Genomic DNA, 16,640 nt, shown 5'->3' with positions numbered 1-16,640 from the left:
AGCATTGCACATGGACTTAGCTAAAATTAAACATTTTAAGCCAAAATAAGATGATTGATTATCGGTAATGGTAGGTAGACAAATGTAGGTGAAATTAAGGATTGAACCCAATGCCCACATGGAATTATTTCCCTGGCTTAAAAATAAGCAAGAAAGGAGATTCATTACCTGGTATGCACTTATTTCCTTGGCAAACAAAATTGAAGTTTAAAAAGGCAAAGTGGGCTAGATTTACCAGTAGTAGTGATGATCACAGTAGAGGTAGAGGATCTGGTGGCAATGCAGTTGGGCATGAGATAATGCCAACACCCACACTTGTTGTTATTGTTAGTAATGCCTTGCTGTTCATCGTCATTACAATCATCGTCCTTCATCCTCCTCCTCACCACACTGGAATTGGCGCCAACTCTCTCCCATGCCTGTGATTTCTTCATCACTCCTGTCACTATCCCCATTTCAGGCAACCTCCTCACCTACCAAATCACACACAGCATCTACAGAATCCACCAAATTCATTGACCAAGGGAAGGTGATTGAATTGAAGTGATGGGTAGCTTGCTTACAAGTTACAGGGTATCCAGCTGAAATGGGTATGACTGTGACTCGACCAATACTACAATTCTAGAAAAAGCAGGTGTTTCGGGCATTGGAGGGATCAAACGTTGAACGAGACAACCCATGTGCAAAGCAGAGCAGTACTAAGAAAGAAGAAAAAAATAGAATTAATTAGAAAAAGAGATGTGATGGACAATGCAAAGTGGCTGTCTGCCTGAATGGTTTTTGTGTGAGTGCTTAGAGAAAGCGAAAGGGAAAGGTGGGGAGTGATTGATGGGTATCTCGATTCTATTTATATGGAAAAGCATAAAGATGAATATTGATTTCGACATGGCTTGGCCTTGCCTGCCACCTTTGCATTTCTTTTTCATTTCAGTTCTCATGCCTAATCCATTAATTACCATCTAATACCAATAATTATATACATTTTCAGAATAACAGATTATTTCTTCATATTCATAAAAACTTGTATATTTGCAAATGCATGCACACACACTATCATATTAAGTTGTAGGTTGCGCATCTATGATATAATATTTGGATTGAATTGTCATGTATTTTAATTACAAGGATGTTTGAATATTTTGGACTTAGAAATTATAATTTTAATTGGGTTCCAAATGTATTTTTAGTTATTTTAATTATTATTAAAAAATAGAAAATTTATAATAGAAGAAATTTTTGAGCATAAAAAATTATAAATATCAATTAGCAATTGTAGAAACTAGTTATTTTGAATGGATGTAATTTGTCTTTTTTGGTATACTAACTAATCTTTATTCTAAACTATCATTTTCATATTCTACATTTATAACTTTAGAATAGGATTCGGACATATTTCTAAGGCTTTTTTCTTCATGGACTAGATTGCATCCATGGTTCTATCCCCTAAACAAATACACATCTATTGTCTAGTCTTCCTTATTTGAAATGCAAATCTAATGTTTCCATGGTCTAACATTCTAGGAACATGACTATTATTCATTGACTTGCATGTCAAAGGTCTTGAGCTATGTATATAAGCCTCGTATATAAGGAAATCATCTTAGGTCATTTACCCATTAAGAGTGCATCTTACATCTACATTTAGTGTATCAATCACAATTTCAATCTCATATCATTCTTAGTTGTGTTAGCATATTACATTCTATGGTTTGCCATCACTTCAATCTTGTTACATCTACCACATGGAGGTCGATTGTTATCAAGAAAGTCAGCAGTTTTATCATTGTTTGCAGGAGGGCCTTGAAGCTGCTTTTAGCCCCACCAATTTGTAGATGCAAGGATAAAGATAGATGAAAATGTTCTACAAATTCAAAGATAAATTGTATAATGGACAAAATTGTGCAGGAATAAAGAGTCCAAAGATAGAACTATGAATTTGGTCTAGTCCCAAGCATAAAAAATCTTTAAATAACTTTGTCACGAGCTCTTGACCATTGATATAATTCTAGTTTATAGGTTTTAATTGCCTATCACGTCCTTTTAGCTAGTCAAAGTGATAAAAATTGATATCATGAAAAAAAGTAAACAAATATTCTCTCTTCTCGACTTTCAATTATTTTCATTTTAGCATACTCAAGTTTTAATTTACATTAATTAATCACATATCTTATTAAATGAAATCTAGGATTTAATTTAATTAACATTTTTACCCTTTAGACTCCATAAAATTCCAGGATGGAATCTATTTTTGTATAATAATAAATGATTAATTTAAATTAATGAGGTAAGGGGACACATTTAGTTGGTAGGCACCTACAAAAATTTCTTAATAATTGTACGGATGAAAAGTGCATCCCCTATGTTTTCAACTCACTTTGACCTAGTTGCCTCATATGTAATGATAGTGTAGATGTAGTATATGTTTCTACATAAAAATATGTAATTAATTAGAGTATTCACTAAACCCAAACCCACACATTCTCAAGGACCCAAATTTAATCTATAAAAATTGTATCCACTAACTTGTATCAAATCCACATATGCATATTTGACCCCAAACTTGCAAATTCAAATTTAATCAACCCCCTTCCAACTAGCCATTATTTAGTACTAGAGCATGAAATGTCAATTTGTATGTTAGGATGTTATATAAAAGGACAAACCATAATTTGTTTTTAGTATATAATCTCCATCAACCACTTATCCAACCATATCATTATCACTTAGAAAGTATTTCGTTGTCAAGAGTTCTAGCTAGCATCATCATCTATATTGTTAACAATAGATTAGGAATCATTCATAATTTCTTGATGCCCTTATAGTTAGTTGCTAGCATTTTCTCTTGTTTCCTCCAATTTTAACAATTCCACCATCCTCGACCCAAGGTTATACTATTGAATGATATGAAAGCTCTAATCCAAGCCATAATAAACCCTAGAGTGCTTGCACAAAGGGCAAATGGTGAAAATTGAAGGCGCTTGAAAGGTTTATATTTTTCGAAGGGGCTTTTCTAGTATGGAGATTAAGAAACAATATAGGTGTTAGAGGTGGGACCAATATAATCTAGGCACATGACTTTGGTGGCCTTTGTTACACCTAATAAATAAGGCCACATAGATGCAAATCGATCCCATTCTATGCAAAGAGATTTGTCATGTTAGGGTTGGCATTGTGTCAAATGGATTGACGATGTGATTAAATAGAATAGAAAGGAAGCAAAAAAAAAGCTTAACTAAAGCAAAAGCAACAAGTAAATAGCATTGTATGTGCTAGCGAGTGACTACTTCTTTCTCATGGTCAAGAAGTCTTTGATGAGGAACAAAAGTTTATGAAAAGAGGCTTAGTCTATAGATTTAATGCTTTATGGCCTAAATTAGCTAAGCTTCATGTCTAATTTTTGACAAACTAGTTAAAAAAAAGATTGAAGGTTCGATAAAAAAAATACCCACATGCCTAATGTGTTTTTTATTTTGTTGTTTAAAATAGTTGAAGATAGGTGGTAAGCTTTAAAGAAGGGGCCTTAGGTCTCATATAAGAATGGTTTTCTTACTAAGTGATGGTTTCTAACATGTAATTTGATTATAGAAAATTTCTTTTTATTTTGGTCTAGATTGGGTTCTTTTATCTAGATTTGTAGTTCTGGGTGAATGCTTGATTTCAAGGAATGAAAAATATGTTTTAAAAAATTATGGTGCTTATCCACAAAAATAAATAATTTGATCCTTTCCACCTCTAATTGCATTCAAATGGAACTAGACATTTCTAAAGGTTTACTAGATAAGATATGGTTAAAGGTGGAAGATAGAATTTAGAACAAAGTCATTAATTATGAAATATTCTCTTCAATTGTTGGTGTTCTTTCCAAGTAAGGCATATGTTATCAAATGGGTAAACTTAAAGCTCTAAAGTTAGCTACATGGTAGTAGGTCCCTTGCTTTTCTCACTTATAAGTAAAGATTGCAATTATGGTCTCCTTAGATGGTTAAGAAGGCTTAGAACTAGAAGACCTTGAAGACAATAAATTATTTAAATGTGAAATAGACCAAGGGATGCAATTGAAAATTAATATTTTTTCTCGTCCATCTCTTATAATTCAAATGCCAATTAATTTATTTAATAAACATCTCAAAAAAATCATAAATTAAATAAAAAACATTAATCAATTTAAAAAATATAATTAAGATTAAAAAAAGCATCCATCTTTTCTTAAAACTATACAACCACAAATACCTATAAGCAAAGGTCAAAAAAGTAAGATGACCTCTTGATTTATCAAAGAAAAAGAAATGAGAAGTAGATCCTCAAATTCAAGAATCTGTATTGGCAAATATTAATCAATCTTGTTCATAAACATATTATAATATATAGTATAAAGTAGAGGAAGCTACTATGAAATGGACAAAAATAAAGAATCTAAAGAAAAATGTAAAGAGATAGCCAATAGCCATACGGTACTTAGGTCGTTGATCAAAAAAGATAAAATCTAGTTTCTTTAGTCATTAAGTAATTTGACCTATTTAATATAATATATGTTTATATATGTAATGCTCTTAGAATTTGTTGTTGGTGGAACATATCCCCATTAATAAATCTTCAAGAATTTAATTTAGAAGTGTCTCAACTAATTATTTTATTTTATTTATTCAATTCATCTAAGAAATAAAAATATTATCTTAATAATAATAGGACTTTTTATTTGATAATCTATTTTTCTAATAAAAATGATGGATTAGAAAAAGTTAAGTTTTTAAAATATTAGTGTATAGAAAATAAATATAATTATATAAATATTTGAAATGTATTCATACATCATAATTATCATGATAAATAATTTGAATATATGGATTCAATTTATTATTTTTTATTAGAGATGATATTTATGTAATTCATTATTTTGTTTTTATTAAGAAGATGATTTTTTTAAGGTTGGTTCAAGTCAGATGAGGTCGCAAAGGGGGATCTCATTTCTAACATGAATGCACTACGTTAATGCAAATAGTCCAAATGTGTGAGCTCAGTAGACCAACAAGGGCATAAAGCTCATGAGCGCACTAGCTTAACAAGGGTTTGGGGCATAAAGACATGGACATGAATGTCAACAACTTCAACATGAAGATTCAAGCTCCTGAATGCATTGGATTAGTGAGGGCACAATATGCATAATCATGATGGCTCTATTTACAAGGGGTAATAGAGGCCACTAGAGTTCTATGTCTAGATAACGTTAGATTGAAAATTTTATTTTGTGATAATCTAGGTCATTTATGTAGCTCAAGAAATGAAATCCATGAGAGTTCAATCTATGACTACATATTCAACCTTTTTTTTTCAAATGCCTGATAAACTTTTTAACTTGACCGACGACACTGGCATGACATGCCCTTTGATTCCACGTGGACTACATACTCAACCTTATCACTATAGATCTTTTATATTTGTAACAAATATTCACCTTGCTATATGGAATCCATATTTAAATACTAGCAATGTTGATGATCTCTACCTTATGCTAAGCCCCTAGAATTAATTAAATCTGAGGTTTTAATAAGATTGAAAATACACCAAGCAATCATGCAATAAGCTTAGAACATAGGTGTGTTGATATCATGTTGATGGTATGTTCTTCTAATGATGATACAATGTGTAATGAAGTTCTTTTATGATTTCTAAATAATAGACAGACTATAATTTATTCTTTCGTACAATCCCCCAACACAAAAGTCAACATTTCTCGTGCTCAAGTCCACAAATAATGAGTAGTATGAAAAGAGTCAACTTAGACTTAGATTTAAATTGAAATTTTTAAGATCATTTTACGTTTGCATATTTATTCCAATAAACAAAAAATAATACAAATTAAATTTTAATTTTAAAGATATATCAAGATAAAATGGAATGAAATTCAGATTCTTTAATACAAAATATGTCACATATAGACTAATTCAATATTTAAAAAAAAAAATCATAATAATTCGTAAACAACATATAATTCTGAAAATGATTTGTACTTCTATCTACACAAGCTTTATGTTAATACCAAAGTATTTTTATTTTGTTTTATTATTAGTTTTTTTCAACCTTTTGTAAAAAAAGTCATAGCAAGCAGAATTAATCCCATGGTATTGATTTGTTTACGGTTCGGAGTAATAAGATTAAGTTAACAATAATAATTATTACAACTGGATTCACGTATAGCCCGTGCGGTTGGTTTGAAAACGTCTTTTTAAAAAATGATTAAAATAATAAAATGAAAGTGGGATCTAGTTGTTGGAGTAAAATGTGTGTTGGTACTTATATTCTTGGATGGGGCAAGCATAAATAAGCAGTGTCTTTATCTTGTATATGAATGATGTGCTTGTGACAAATGGTCGGTCCTTGTGGAATAATTATGCCTTTGTCCTACTCTTTTGGAAAGCGGTTTTATACTAAGCTAGAATAGGACATTTTTTATTTTTTCTTGCATGGACGACTCAACTCCATCATTACTCCTTGTTGCCCCCAATTTAAGGGAATGAACAAGGATCCATCCATCACCTAGCTACCCAACAACACCATTAACACACAGGTTACTATGCTCTAAACTTGGGTTTATGAAGGGGCAAAATATTTGAACTTTACACTTAATTTAATTGTTCAATTATTTAGATTTAAAATTGTCCAATAGATGTAAATGTAAATGAAAGGGTTAAGAAGTCTTTAGTTATTGTAATATATTTTTTTATTTTGTCTTTGATTAATTGATCCCTTGTTTATATGGTATTTTAAAATGTATAGTTATGGTATTATGGTGTTGTGTTTAGATGGTGTGGATTGGTCATCTATGCTTGATAACCTAAGGAGCCTATTTATGCGTGAAGCCTTAAAAATATGTGGGCTAACATAATGATTTCGTGATGTCACAAATCCTCAAAAACTAATATGACATGTTAAAAGAAAAATAATTATTAGTTCTTGCCTCCATATTAAACCTTGTTGACCCCTCTAGTCATTTCTAATAGTCCTCATTTGTCTTGCAACACATTCCCATATTTTCATACTTATCTAAAAATTTGCATTTTTATTTAAACTTTAGTTTTCTTACCATACTAAAAATTGATAACTATTGAAAGTAGCAATTTCATTATAGGGAGTTGTATGTATGAATTTCCTCAAAAACATGAGTTTCTATCCATCAATTTGACTTGTTCTTGATCCTTATTTTGTGGCTTTTTCTATCAATTATGTACCTATAAAAATATTAAAAAGAAATCATTTAGAATTGAGCAAGTATTTTACAACAAGAAACCCATAACTGTTTCCATTTTTCTTTGCAACCATAATTGAACCTGTATGCACTTAAAAATATGAGGGAAAACATAACTTAATATAACAATTAGGCAACCATTAAATCCAATTCTATCACAAGATTCTCAATTGCAAATCAATAAAGGAATGCATAAAAAAATCAATAAGCAAATGATACAAATCAAACCAAAAAAACTCCATTGCCATTTCAATGCATCTAGACTCCATTGTCCTTCTCCTTCTTGCTTTTGGTATGATGGCTCTCAAAGTTGCATAAATACCTACAAAGTATAAGCGTAAGAATTAAAAGATCGTGGTTACTGATAATGAGGATTGAGATTGATTTCATAGATTTTGAAAATTTGATTCGACGGTTGAGATTGATTTGGGAGCAGAGATGATCAATGGTTGAGATTTGATGAGACAAAATAGATGGAGATAATTACAAGGCAAAACTAGTTGCATGATTGAGATATACTAAATTGATTGATTTGATAACTGAATTAATTAAGAGTTAAAAGGATTGATTGAATTGTTAACTTGATTTGATTGATTCAAAGACTAAATTGATTGATCAGTCAGAAATGTTGAACACACGCCGGATGTTGAGAGGGGGGTGAATCAACATGAACTAAAATTTAGGACTTCAAAATTGCATTAACCAATTCATTCCATATATGCACATCAAGTGGAAATAAATAAAGACATCATAAAACATTCACACAAGGACGCCAAGATTTTATAAGTGGAAAACCCAAACTGGGAAAAACCATGGTGAGTGTGAACTCACAAAATTAGTCCACTATATAGAAATGATTACAGATGGGATCTCATTGCTTCAGACTTGCTAACCAAGGCTAACTACTCTTGGGGCAAGATACAAAAAGGGACTTGTGCACCAAAGTTAACTACAACAGGGAAAGATACAGTTTCACAATTTCTAGAAAAATTACTACCTCAACAAAGCATCTTTGTATGTTGATTATAGTTTTTTGTTGTAGCACAAATCTAGATCTGACAAAATATCCAAACACCAAGTCTCTAGATCACTGACCTTATACAAACTGATATCTCTACATTACCAACATCACCACTCTTACATTAAGTCGCACATTCGATCACACATACACACACACACACATATTTTTCATCTATCCTGCATTTGTACATATATACCAATATGAAATAATCATCACCACAAATCCGACCACAAAGAATATTCTAACATGTATGCACGCCTTTGACATGAAATATACAACTGGACCCAAATAGGAAACATAATGATCTTAATCTGAACCAAAAATAAAACTAACAAAGAAGCTTTGGACCAAAAAGAAGCACCTAGATCATTGACCAATACATGAAAGAGTCTTTCGATAAACTCCAATCGCAACATCTATACACCAAAACTCTTCTAGATCAAAACATGAATGCTCTAGACCAAAACATTGTTGGCAACAAGGTAGAAAACTGAGAGGGGGGTGAACCAGTTTTCTCAAAATCTTTTCTTAACTCAAATACAATTTCAGATCTGATAATTAACAATGAAAGCATAAATCAACACCACATCAATAACACACATAACACCAAGATTTTTTATGTGGAAAACCCGGTCAAGGTAAAAACCATAGTGGGAACCTACCCACAATATGATGATACCCTGTTAGAAGTATATGAAATATTACAATGGGGAATGCACATGCTTTCAGGCACACTTCCTAGAGCTCACTGCTCCAAAAAAACAAAGGGCTACAACCCAGGAAAGACTCACTGCCTTACAAACACATTCGAATTACATCTGAAAGATCATGAACTGAGAAAATAGCATCTCCTCATCCCTGGTTACAGTTTTGGTTAAGCACATAACGCATATTCTGCTCCTTCACACTTCTTCACACTTCTTTGCACTACTTCACTACTTCTGAAATATCAAAGCATTATTTGCACACACAGATCACTCTCTCACATGAGCATTACATTTATTTATACAAATCATCAACCTATATGTCAAGGTCGGCTCAACACACATCACAAATTACAAAGATATAACCATACACGCTACAATATTACATGTGGATCAAAACAATGTCGACTAAGACATAGTATGGACCTAAATCAACACCTTGAATATGAAACACCTCCAAGAATTATGCCCCAAACATCCTCAACATGCTACAATCATCATGTCGGCCAAGAACATGAAGAACACCAGATAAAGGCAAATCACCAATAGAGAGCACAACGATCAATGCGGACCACTAATACAAATAGGACACTATCTAGAAACATCCATGAGCACCATGAATTACCACAGAAACAACCGCACCAATACCACTTACTATAATCTTCATCATGATTATATCGAACTTCAAGAACACTAACTGAACTGATTATCAAATTGAAAGATTCATTTGCGGACCTCCAAATCACAAACTATCTAAATTGAGAACACACTAGAACGTTCCAAACACTCTTCCAAATCCACAAACCAAGATATTGCAATGCAGAGAAATGCAGAGCAAAATCTAGAGCATTGATCAACACCAAACAACAGAGAAACCAACCACAATACTGGATCTCATAACTTGATCAAATCACCATGCGAACCACTAAAACCTAAGTTGAATCAACCAGATATACTTAGCTCAAAACCCTTTAATCCGCAACAACTCATCTGCAACATATTGGCCAAACCAACTCACATAATCTAACTGCAATACTGGAACACGTAGATGAATATGTTGACATCAATGACAATACATCACTCAATCAATCTAAACACATATTTGCACATTATCCCAAAAATATCCCCCTTTGGAATTGATGGTAATATATGTTGTGAAAAGCAATCAATGACAAAGAAATCAACAACTCTCTCATACTACAAATATTCTCTCCCCCTTACTAGATAATCTCTCCCCATGAGATCACTATACAATTTTTCACATGATTCTCTCCCCCTTTGAAATCAATGCAAAAGGCATATATTTGCACCACAAAATCACAGAACTAAACATCTGAACCACAACACTGACTAATCCCCCTTGGTATCAGCCACCACTCATCAATCTGGATCACAAGATATGACTATGAAATCCATCGGACTGATGCAAATCCATGCATCTTAGTTCTTATGAAGAGGGGCAATCACCCCTAGCTGCTCGCTGAAATACTCAAAAGTATCCATAGGCAAAGGCTTCGTGAAGATATCTACAATTTTTTCCTTTGTAGATACATACTCCAATATGACTTCCTTCGCATTCACCTTTTCTCTCAACTTGATTGATATATGCTTAGTCTTTGAATGCAACACCGAATTCTTAGAAATGTTGATAGAACTAGAATTATCATAGTATATAGTAGTAGGTTCATCATAAACAACTCTGATATCCTTCAACATATGCTTCATCCACACCACCTAAGTACAATTGCTAGCAATATCAATATACTTAGCCTTTGCAGTAGACAATGAAATAGCATTCTTCTTTTTACTCATCCAAGAAACCAATCTATGTCCCAAGAAAAATGCACCACCACTACTACTTTTTATGTCATCCACATCTTCGGCCCAATTAACATCAGTAAAAGCACTCAAAGTCCAATAATCCTCTTTAGGATACCACAAACGATAATCAAATGTCCCTTTCAAATATCTAAATATTCTTTTAACAACAACAACATGAGATTCCTTAGAATCAACTTGAAATCTAGCAACAAGATATACAACATTCATAATATCTGGTCTAGTCTGAGTCAAATATAACAATCCACCAATCATATATTTGTATCTAGTCTAATTTGGTTTCAGAGAATCATCATCCTTTTTCAACTTACATCTGGTCACCATAGGAGTACCAACTGGCTTTGAATCATCTAAACCAAACTTCTTCAACAACTCCTTCACATATTATAATCTAAAACATGATATAATCTAAACTATGATGCAATTAGGATGGCCTAGATGCTTGAGGGTGAACAATTGGAGCTCCTTGATAACCTGGATAACAAAATAACTATAACATGGATGCAAAAGATGATGGATCCTTAAATTGAAGAAATGGGCTCTATTTATAGAAAAAATGGAGAAATGGATGGCCAGGATTGAGCAATCTTAACAAGGGCTAGGATTGAAAGTTATCAATCCATGAGGGGAATTCAATCCAATCCCAAGTTGACAAATGTCACCTTGAGATGGCTTGAGAGGATGCAAAGCAAGCATTAGGGATAACCTCAAGGGATGACATAATTGGATAATGTTATTATCCAAGGGAGCATGTTATTGTCCAAGAGGTAAACTCTTGTGGAAAGTTGAGGGATGGCCAAAGGGACAACCATCATGGGCTAGGGTGATGTCTTGTAAGAGGCATTAAATGCCTTTGAAGACTTTAGAGGTTAACTTGTTGGAAGGTAGACAACCTTCAAGGCTTTTGGAAGAGCCTTACAAGTTTTGGAAGACTCAACAAGTTAACTTGTTGAAAGAGATAAAGTCTTTAACACATTTTGAAGACTTTCTCCAAATTTGGAGAAGTGACTCCCCCAAATTTAGGGATGTGAAATAATTAGAAGAAGTAGGCTAATTAATGAGGGATTAAAGGGGTTCTAGAAGAATATTAGCATGCTAATGGAAAATGTAGGAGAATGCAAGTGGAGTGAAATAGGCATTTTTTAGATAAAATAAAAGATTTATCTTAGCCAAAAGGGGTGCAACTTGCATTTGTAGGATTTTGCAAATGGGGGGACTATTCACAAATAAATAATGAATTATTTAAATGTAAAGGGATTTTAATCAAATGTAAATTCAATTAAAAGGGAAAAAGGGGGTTTTAATTAAATAAATGTCAACAGCAGATTGGTTGAAATTGAATCCATTTAAGTTGAAAGTCATAGTATTGATGCCCAAAGCAGTAAACCAGATACCTACCACTGGCCAAGAAACTAAAAAGAAATGTAGAGGACAGGAGTTGTTGAAACTAGCATATTGGAATATCAATCAGCCGAAATAACCGTGAGCAACTACAATATTGTAGGTTTCTTCTTCCTGGCCAAATTTGTAACCTGCATTAGCAAACTCATTTTTCGGTAGTTTCCCTGATCAAACTCAAAGTTACCAAGGAACAATGCATAGCACTAAATAGAGAGCCATCGAATATGCCTACTACACCTAACATGTGAAATGGATGCATAATAATATTGTGTTCAACTTGGAATACAATCATGAAATTGAAAGTACCAGAGATTCCTAGAGGCATACCATCAGAGAAACTTCCTTGACCAATAGGGTAAATCAAGAAAATAGCAGTAGTTGTTGCTACTGGAGCTGCATATACAACAACAATCCAAGGATGCATACCTAGACAGAAGCTAAGCTCCCACTCACGACCCATATAACAAGCCACACCAAGTAGGAAGTGTAGAATGATTAACTCATACGGACCACCGTTGTATAGTCATTCATCAACAGATGTTTTGGATTGTTGTTTCTTTGCTTTTGAGTGGGTGGATAATTCGATCGTATATGTATCAACAACTACTGAAGGGAGGCCCCCCCTACCCCCTTAAGCTATAGTTCTATGGTTCAATGGAAGATGCAAAAAAGAGGGAATGCGATGCTTAGGAGGGGGACATATATCTTCGTATATATTTATTTCCTTATTTTGTATATTAATATCTATATTAATATATTACTATTCATTTTCATAATGAAGACTTTCACTCAGTTAATTGAATCTGCTACTGGATAGGGATTCGAAAAAAAATTGGAATGGGCCTGAGAAAAAGTCGTTCAAACGTGTGTAAATAAAATATCTGTATTTTTATTCTATTACAAGTGATGTCGCCATCCTGTCTATTGATATCCATTATTTAATTAAATGGCTTAGGTACTTAATCAAACCTTAGTTTAACTAATAGGTTAGGCTAGAAGAAAAGGATTTTAATCAAATCTTTAATTTGATTAATAGGCTGATTGGAAGAATAGGGATATTAATTAAACCTTAGTCTAATTAATAAGCGAATAAATGATGAAATGAATAAAATTCATTTAATTAGCTGTGCAAGTTTTAGGTGTCTACATTTTGCCCCTCTTTGAAGCGACGTGTGACCACATGTTGATTCAAAGAAAAACACTCGATATGTTGCCAAAATTCTCGATATGGTGTTGTCGTCAAAATTGTCGATATGAAGCCTTGGATATGAAGAATTGATTCGATATGAGAAGTCAATATGAAGCTAGTGTTGATATGAGACTGATATGAAATTGGTGTCGATAATGCCCCCTTGGGAGATAAATTGAGAAAAATTATGATTTTTCAGGGCAGTGTCGCAATGTACGACGACTGTTGAATTTTTTGGATGATTTTAAATTTTGGAATTTTTTAGAATTTTTAGATGTTTTGATTTTTTTGATTTTTTTATTTTTTGATTTTTTTTGGAATTTTAAATTTTTTTCGATATTTATCTATTGATAAATTTTATTTAAAAAAATAGTGAAAAATGGTGAAGAGATGATGTGGGCATAGCGCATACATGCCCTATACGTCCACTGAGGCAGCACAGTCGCCTGCATCAACATGGGCTATATAAACCCTCAAGGGGCCCATTTCCATCTCATTTGTGCACTTGGCAGTTGGAGAGTGGAGCTTGGAGAGGAGAGAAGAAATGGATCCCCCCTATCACAAACATCGATTTGAGTGAGTTCAGGGCTACCAGTGACCAGCAGAGTATGACCCACCAGTAAGTTCGAATTTCTAACCCTCTTTTGTGATTTTTTAGCTAGATTTTCATGTTTTTAGGCTAGATTTTTCCAGATTTCTCTCGTACGGAAGGGCTTTTTCCATTTTTATTTTTTATTTTTTATTGTTTTAGCACATTTGTCCTATTTCAAAGCTCATTTTTCGTACAACATAGTGCATTTGTTTTTTTCATAGCGCATTTGTTGATTTAATTAGTGCATTTGTTTGATTGTACAACACATTTGTCAGTTTAACTAACGCATTTGTTAAGTCGTACAACACATTTGTCGACTATTTTAGCGCATTTGTGACAATGTTGAATTTAAAAAAAAATTTAACATGTGCAAATTAGATTTTTGGGCTTGTTGTGATGTTTTGCACCTTTTTGATGGGTTGATATGCGTCGATTGCGTCCATTGAGATGCATGATGTCGGTCTAGGGTTAGTATGAATCATTGTTCGAGATGAGGCAGGTCAATATGGTTCAAATTCGATATGGGTCACCTTGGTATGGATCCTGATTGTTGATATGAGTCAAGTGTCGATATGGTTCAAAGGTCGATATGAGTCAAACTGATTGTCAATATGGGTCAAATTGGTCGATATGGGTCAAATGTCAATATGGGTCAAATTGTTCGATATGGGTCAAAGGTCGATATGGGTCAAATTGGTCGATATGAGTCAAATTGATTCAATATGGGTCAAACTATCGATATGGGTCAAACTTTGTCAATATGGGTCAAACTTGTTGATATGGGTCAAACTTTTTTGATATGGGTCAAACTTGTCGATATGGGTCAATAGGTTGATATGATGCTTGATATGCATCTTGGATTGATTGATTCAATTGATTGTGATATGATACTTGATTTCAATATGATTCTTGATTTCAATATGAGACTTGATTTTGATATGATTCTTGATTTCGATATGAATCTCGATTTTGATATGATTCATGATTTCCATAGATAGGTTAAGTTGAACCCACTTAGTTGTCAAGAGTGTCTGATTTGGAACTCTTTGTGTGATATCATGACTATCATCACTTTGGTAGGTTCCCCTTTTTGATTGAGTGTCGATGCTTGATTTCTTTAGAATATGTGAAACTGATATGGTACTCATGTGTTAATATAGGCAGACCTAGGTGTAATCCAGCTTCGGGAGCGATACCCGAAGACACTCTCCCTGCGAGGTCAATTGACAGATGATGATCAAGCGATGCTCAAGGCATGCAGATTGATACACCCGATGCTCATGCCTTCCTATCGGAAGAACAAAACACTTCTGACAGCCTTGGCTAAGCGATGGCATAGTGAGCATAACATCTTTCACTTGCCGACAGGAGAGATTACAGTCACTCCTGAGGATGTCTATCGGAGTCTCCAGATTCTGATCACTAGCGAGCTAGTAGTATATGATGTGAAGGAGATTGGAGGGACTGATGCGCTGTGGGAGATTTTTGGTGATCCCCATATTGCTGGATATTCAGTGGGTTGGCAGGAGATGGTGGATAAATATGCCCCACTTCCATCAGTTATAGTTGGATTGGTCGGTGGTTTCCTCCTTCTTGATAGGAGATCACATGGGTTGTCAATTGGATGGGGTCATGTGCTTCGATGGATAGTACGAGAGAGGACCTATTATGCATGGGGGATATGTGTTTCGGCCCACCTATATCATGAGCTACACCAGATAGTATATGGCAGGGATCAGGGGTCCAGTCTAATAGCAAGGTGCACATTGCTTCAAATTTGGGCTTGGAAGCATATAGCTATTACGCGCCCCATTGTTTAGAGACCTCGACCGGTTGGGTACCCCTATCTTTACATGTACAGACAAGCAGCTTCTCAGCTTATGCTCAGGAAGCTAGAGTATTGGAGGCGTGTTTTAAATGACATGGATGTAGTGGTCTGGTGCCCATACTTGGATTGTGAGCCATGGCCAAAGGATGTCATAGAGGTTCCAGTTTTTTTACAGAGAAGATATCTGATTGGGCGGACACCCTATGTGGTAGAGATATTCCTCTTGTCCCGAGTATATCAATAGTTTGGTTGATCACAACCGATTCCACAAGGGACAACCTTGTACGTGAGAGTGTACAAGGAGAGAGCGGAGTGGGGGCCACCATTAGATTATGCCACAACCGGTGCAGAGTTCCACTCTCTTCCTTTTGTTATTTGTGATATGAGATCGACAGTGACTGATGCGAGCATGCACTAGGATTATGCCCTATATATGACGAGCCATCATTTCCCTCGATTGACAAGGCCATGAGAGCCAGTACCACCACTAGAGGAGGTTGTTGTTGTTGATGATAATGGTGGAAATGGAGGATGATGAGGGGGCCAATAGGGCTAAGGTGTGGAGAGATGGAGGAGAGGTTGAGGGGGAGATCAGGGAGTAGGTTGAGGCAGAGAACTGTTGGGTTGAGGTGGGGATGGTGGTGGGGATGGTGGTGGGGATGATGGTGGAGATAGGAGGGGAGGAGGGTCCAATAGCCAGGGGTGAGGGTTAGGGGTGGTGGTTGGTGACATATGCTAGGCTAAGGAGGGCCTATACATCCAGAGGCCATGGCAGCAGTTGGAGGCGGGGATGAGGAGGAGAGTTCTGATAATAGATCCAATG

General features: G+C 34.5%; 1 protein-coding gene and 1 pseudogene across 5 annotated transcripts in view; both read right to left on the bottom strand.

The window, feature by feature from the left end:
- LOC131067375 (serine/threonine-protein kinase PBL34) overlaps positions 1 to 823 on the bottom strand; it is a 29,437-nt gene extending 28,614 nt beyond the window's left edge. For 2 of the 5 annotated variants that reach the window (XM_058002351.2, XM_058002352.2), the window contains exon 1: positions 236 to 823. In XM_058002351.2, the coding sequence (XP_057858334.1) occupies positions 236 to 455 (220 nt within the window). In that variant the 5' untranslated portion in view covers positions 456 to 823. The remainder of the gene's footprint in view (positions 1 to 235) is intronic. The other 3 variants (XM_058002348.2, XM_058002349.2, XM_058002350.2) reach the window with 3 other exon arrangements.
- On the bottom strand, positions 567 to 15,326 carry LOC131067357 (photosystem II protein D1-like; annotated as a pseudogene).
- Between the last annotated feature and the right edge of the window lie 1,314 nt (positions 15,327 to 16,640).

The sequence above is a fragment of the Cryptomeria japonica genome, chromosome 6 (genome assembly GCF_030272615.1).
Source record: "Cryptomeria japonica chromosome 6, Sugi_1.0, whole genome shotgun sequence".
NCBI classification, from domain to species: Eukaryota; Viridiplantae; Streptophyta; class Pinopsida; order Cupressales; family Cupressaceae; genus Cryptomeria; species Cryptomeria japonica.
Note: the sequence above shows the minus strand (reverse complement) of the source record. Positions and strands in the feature narration are given on the sequence as shown.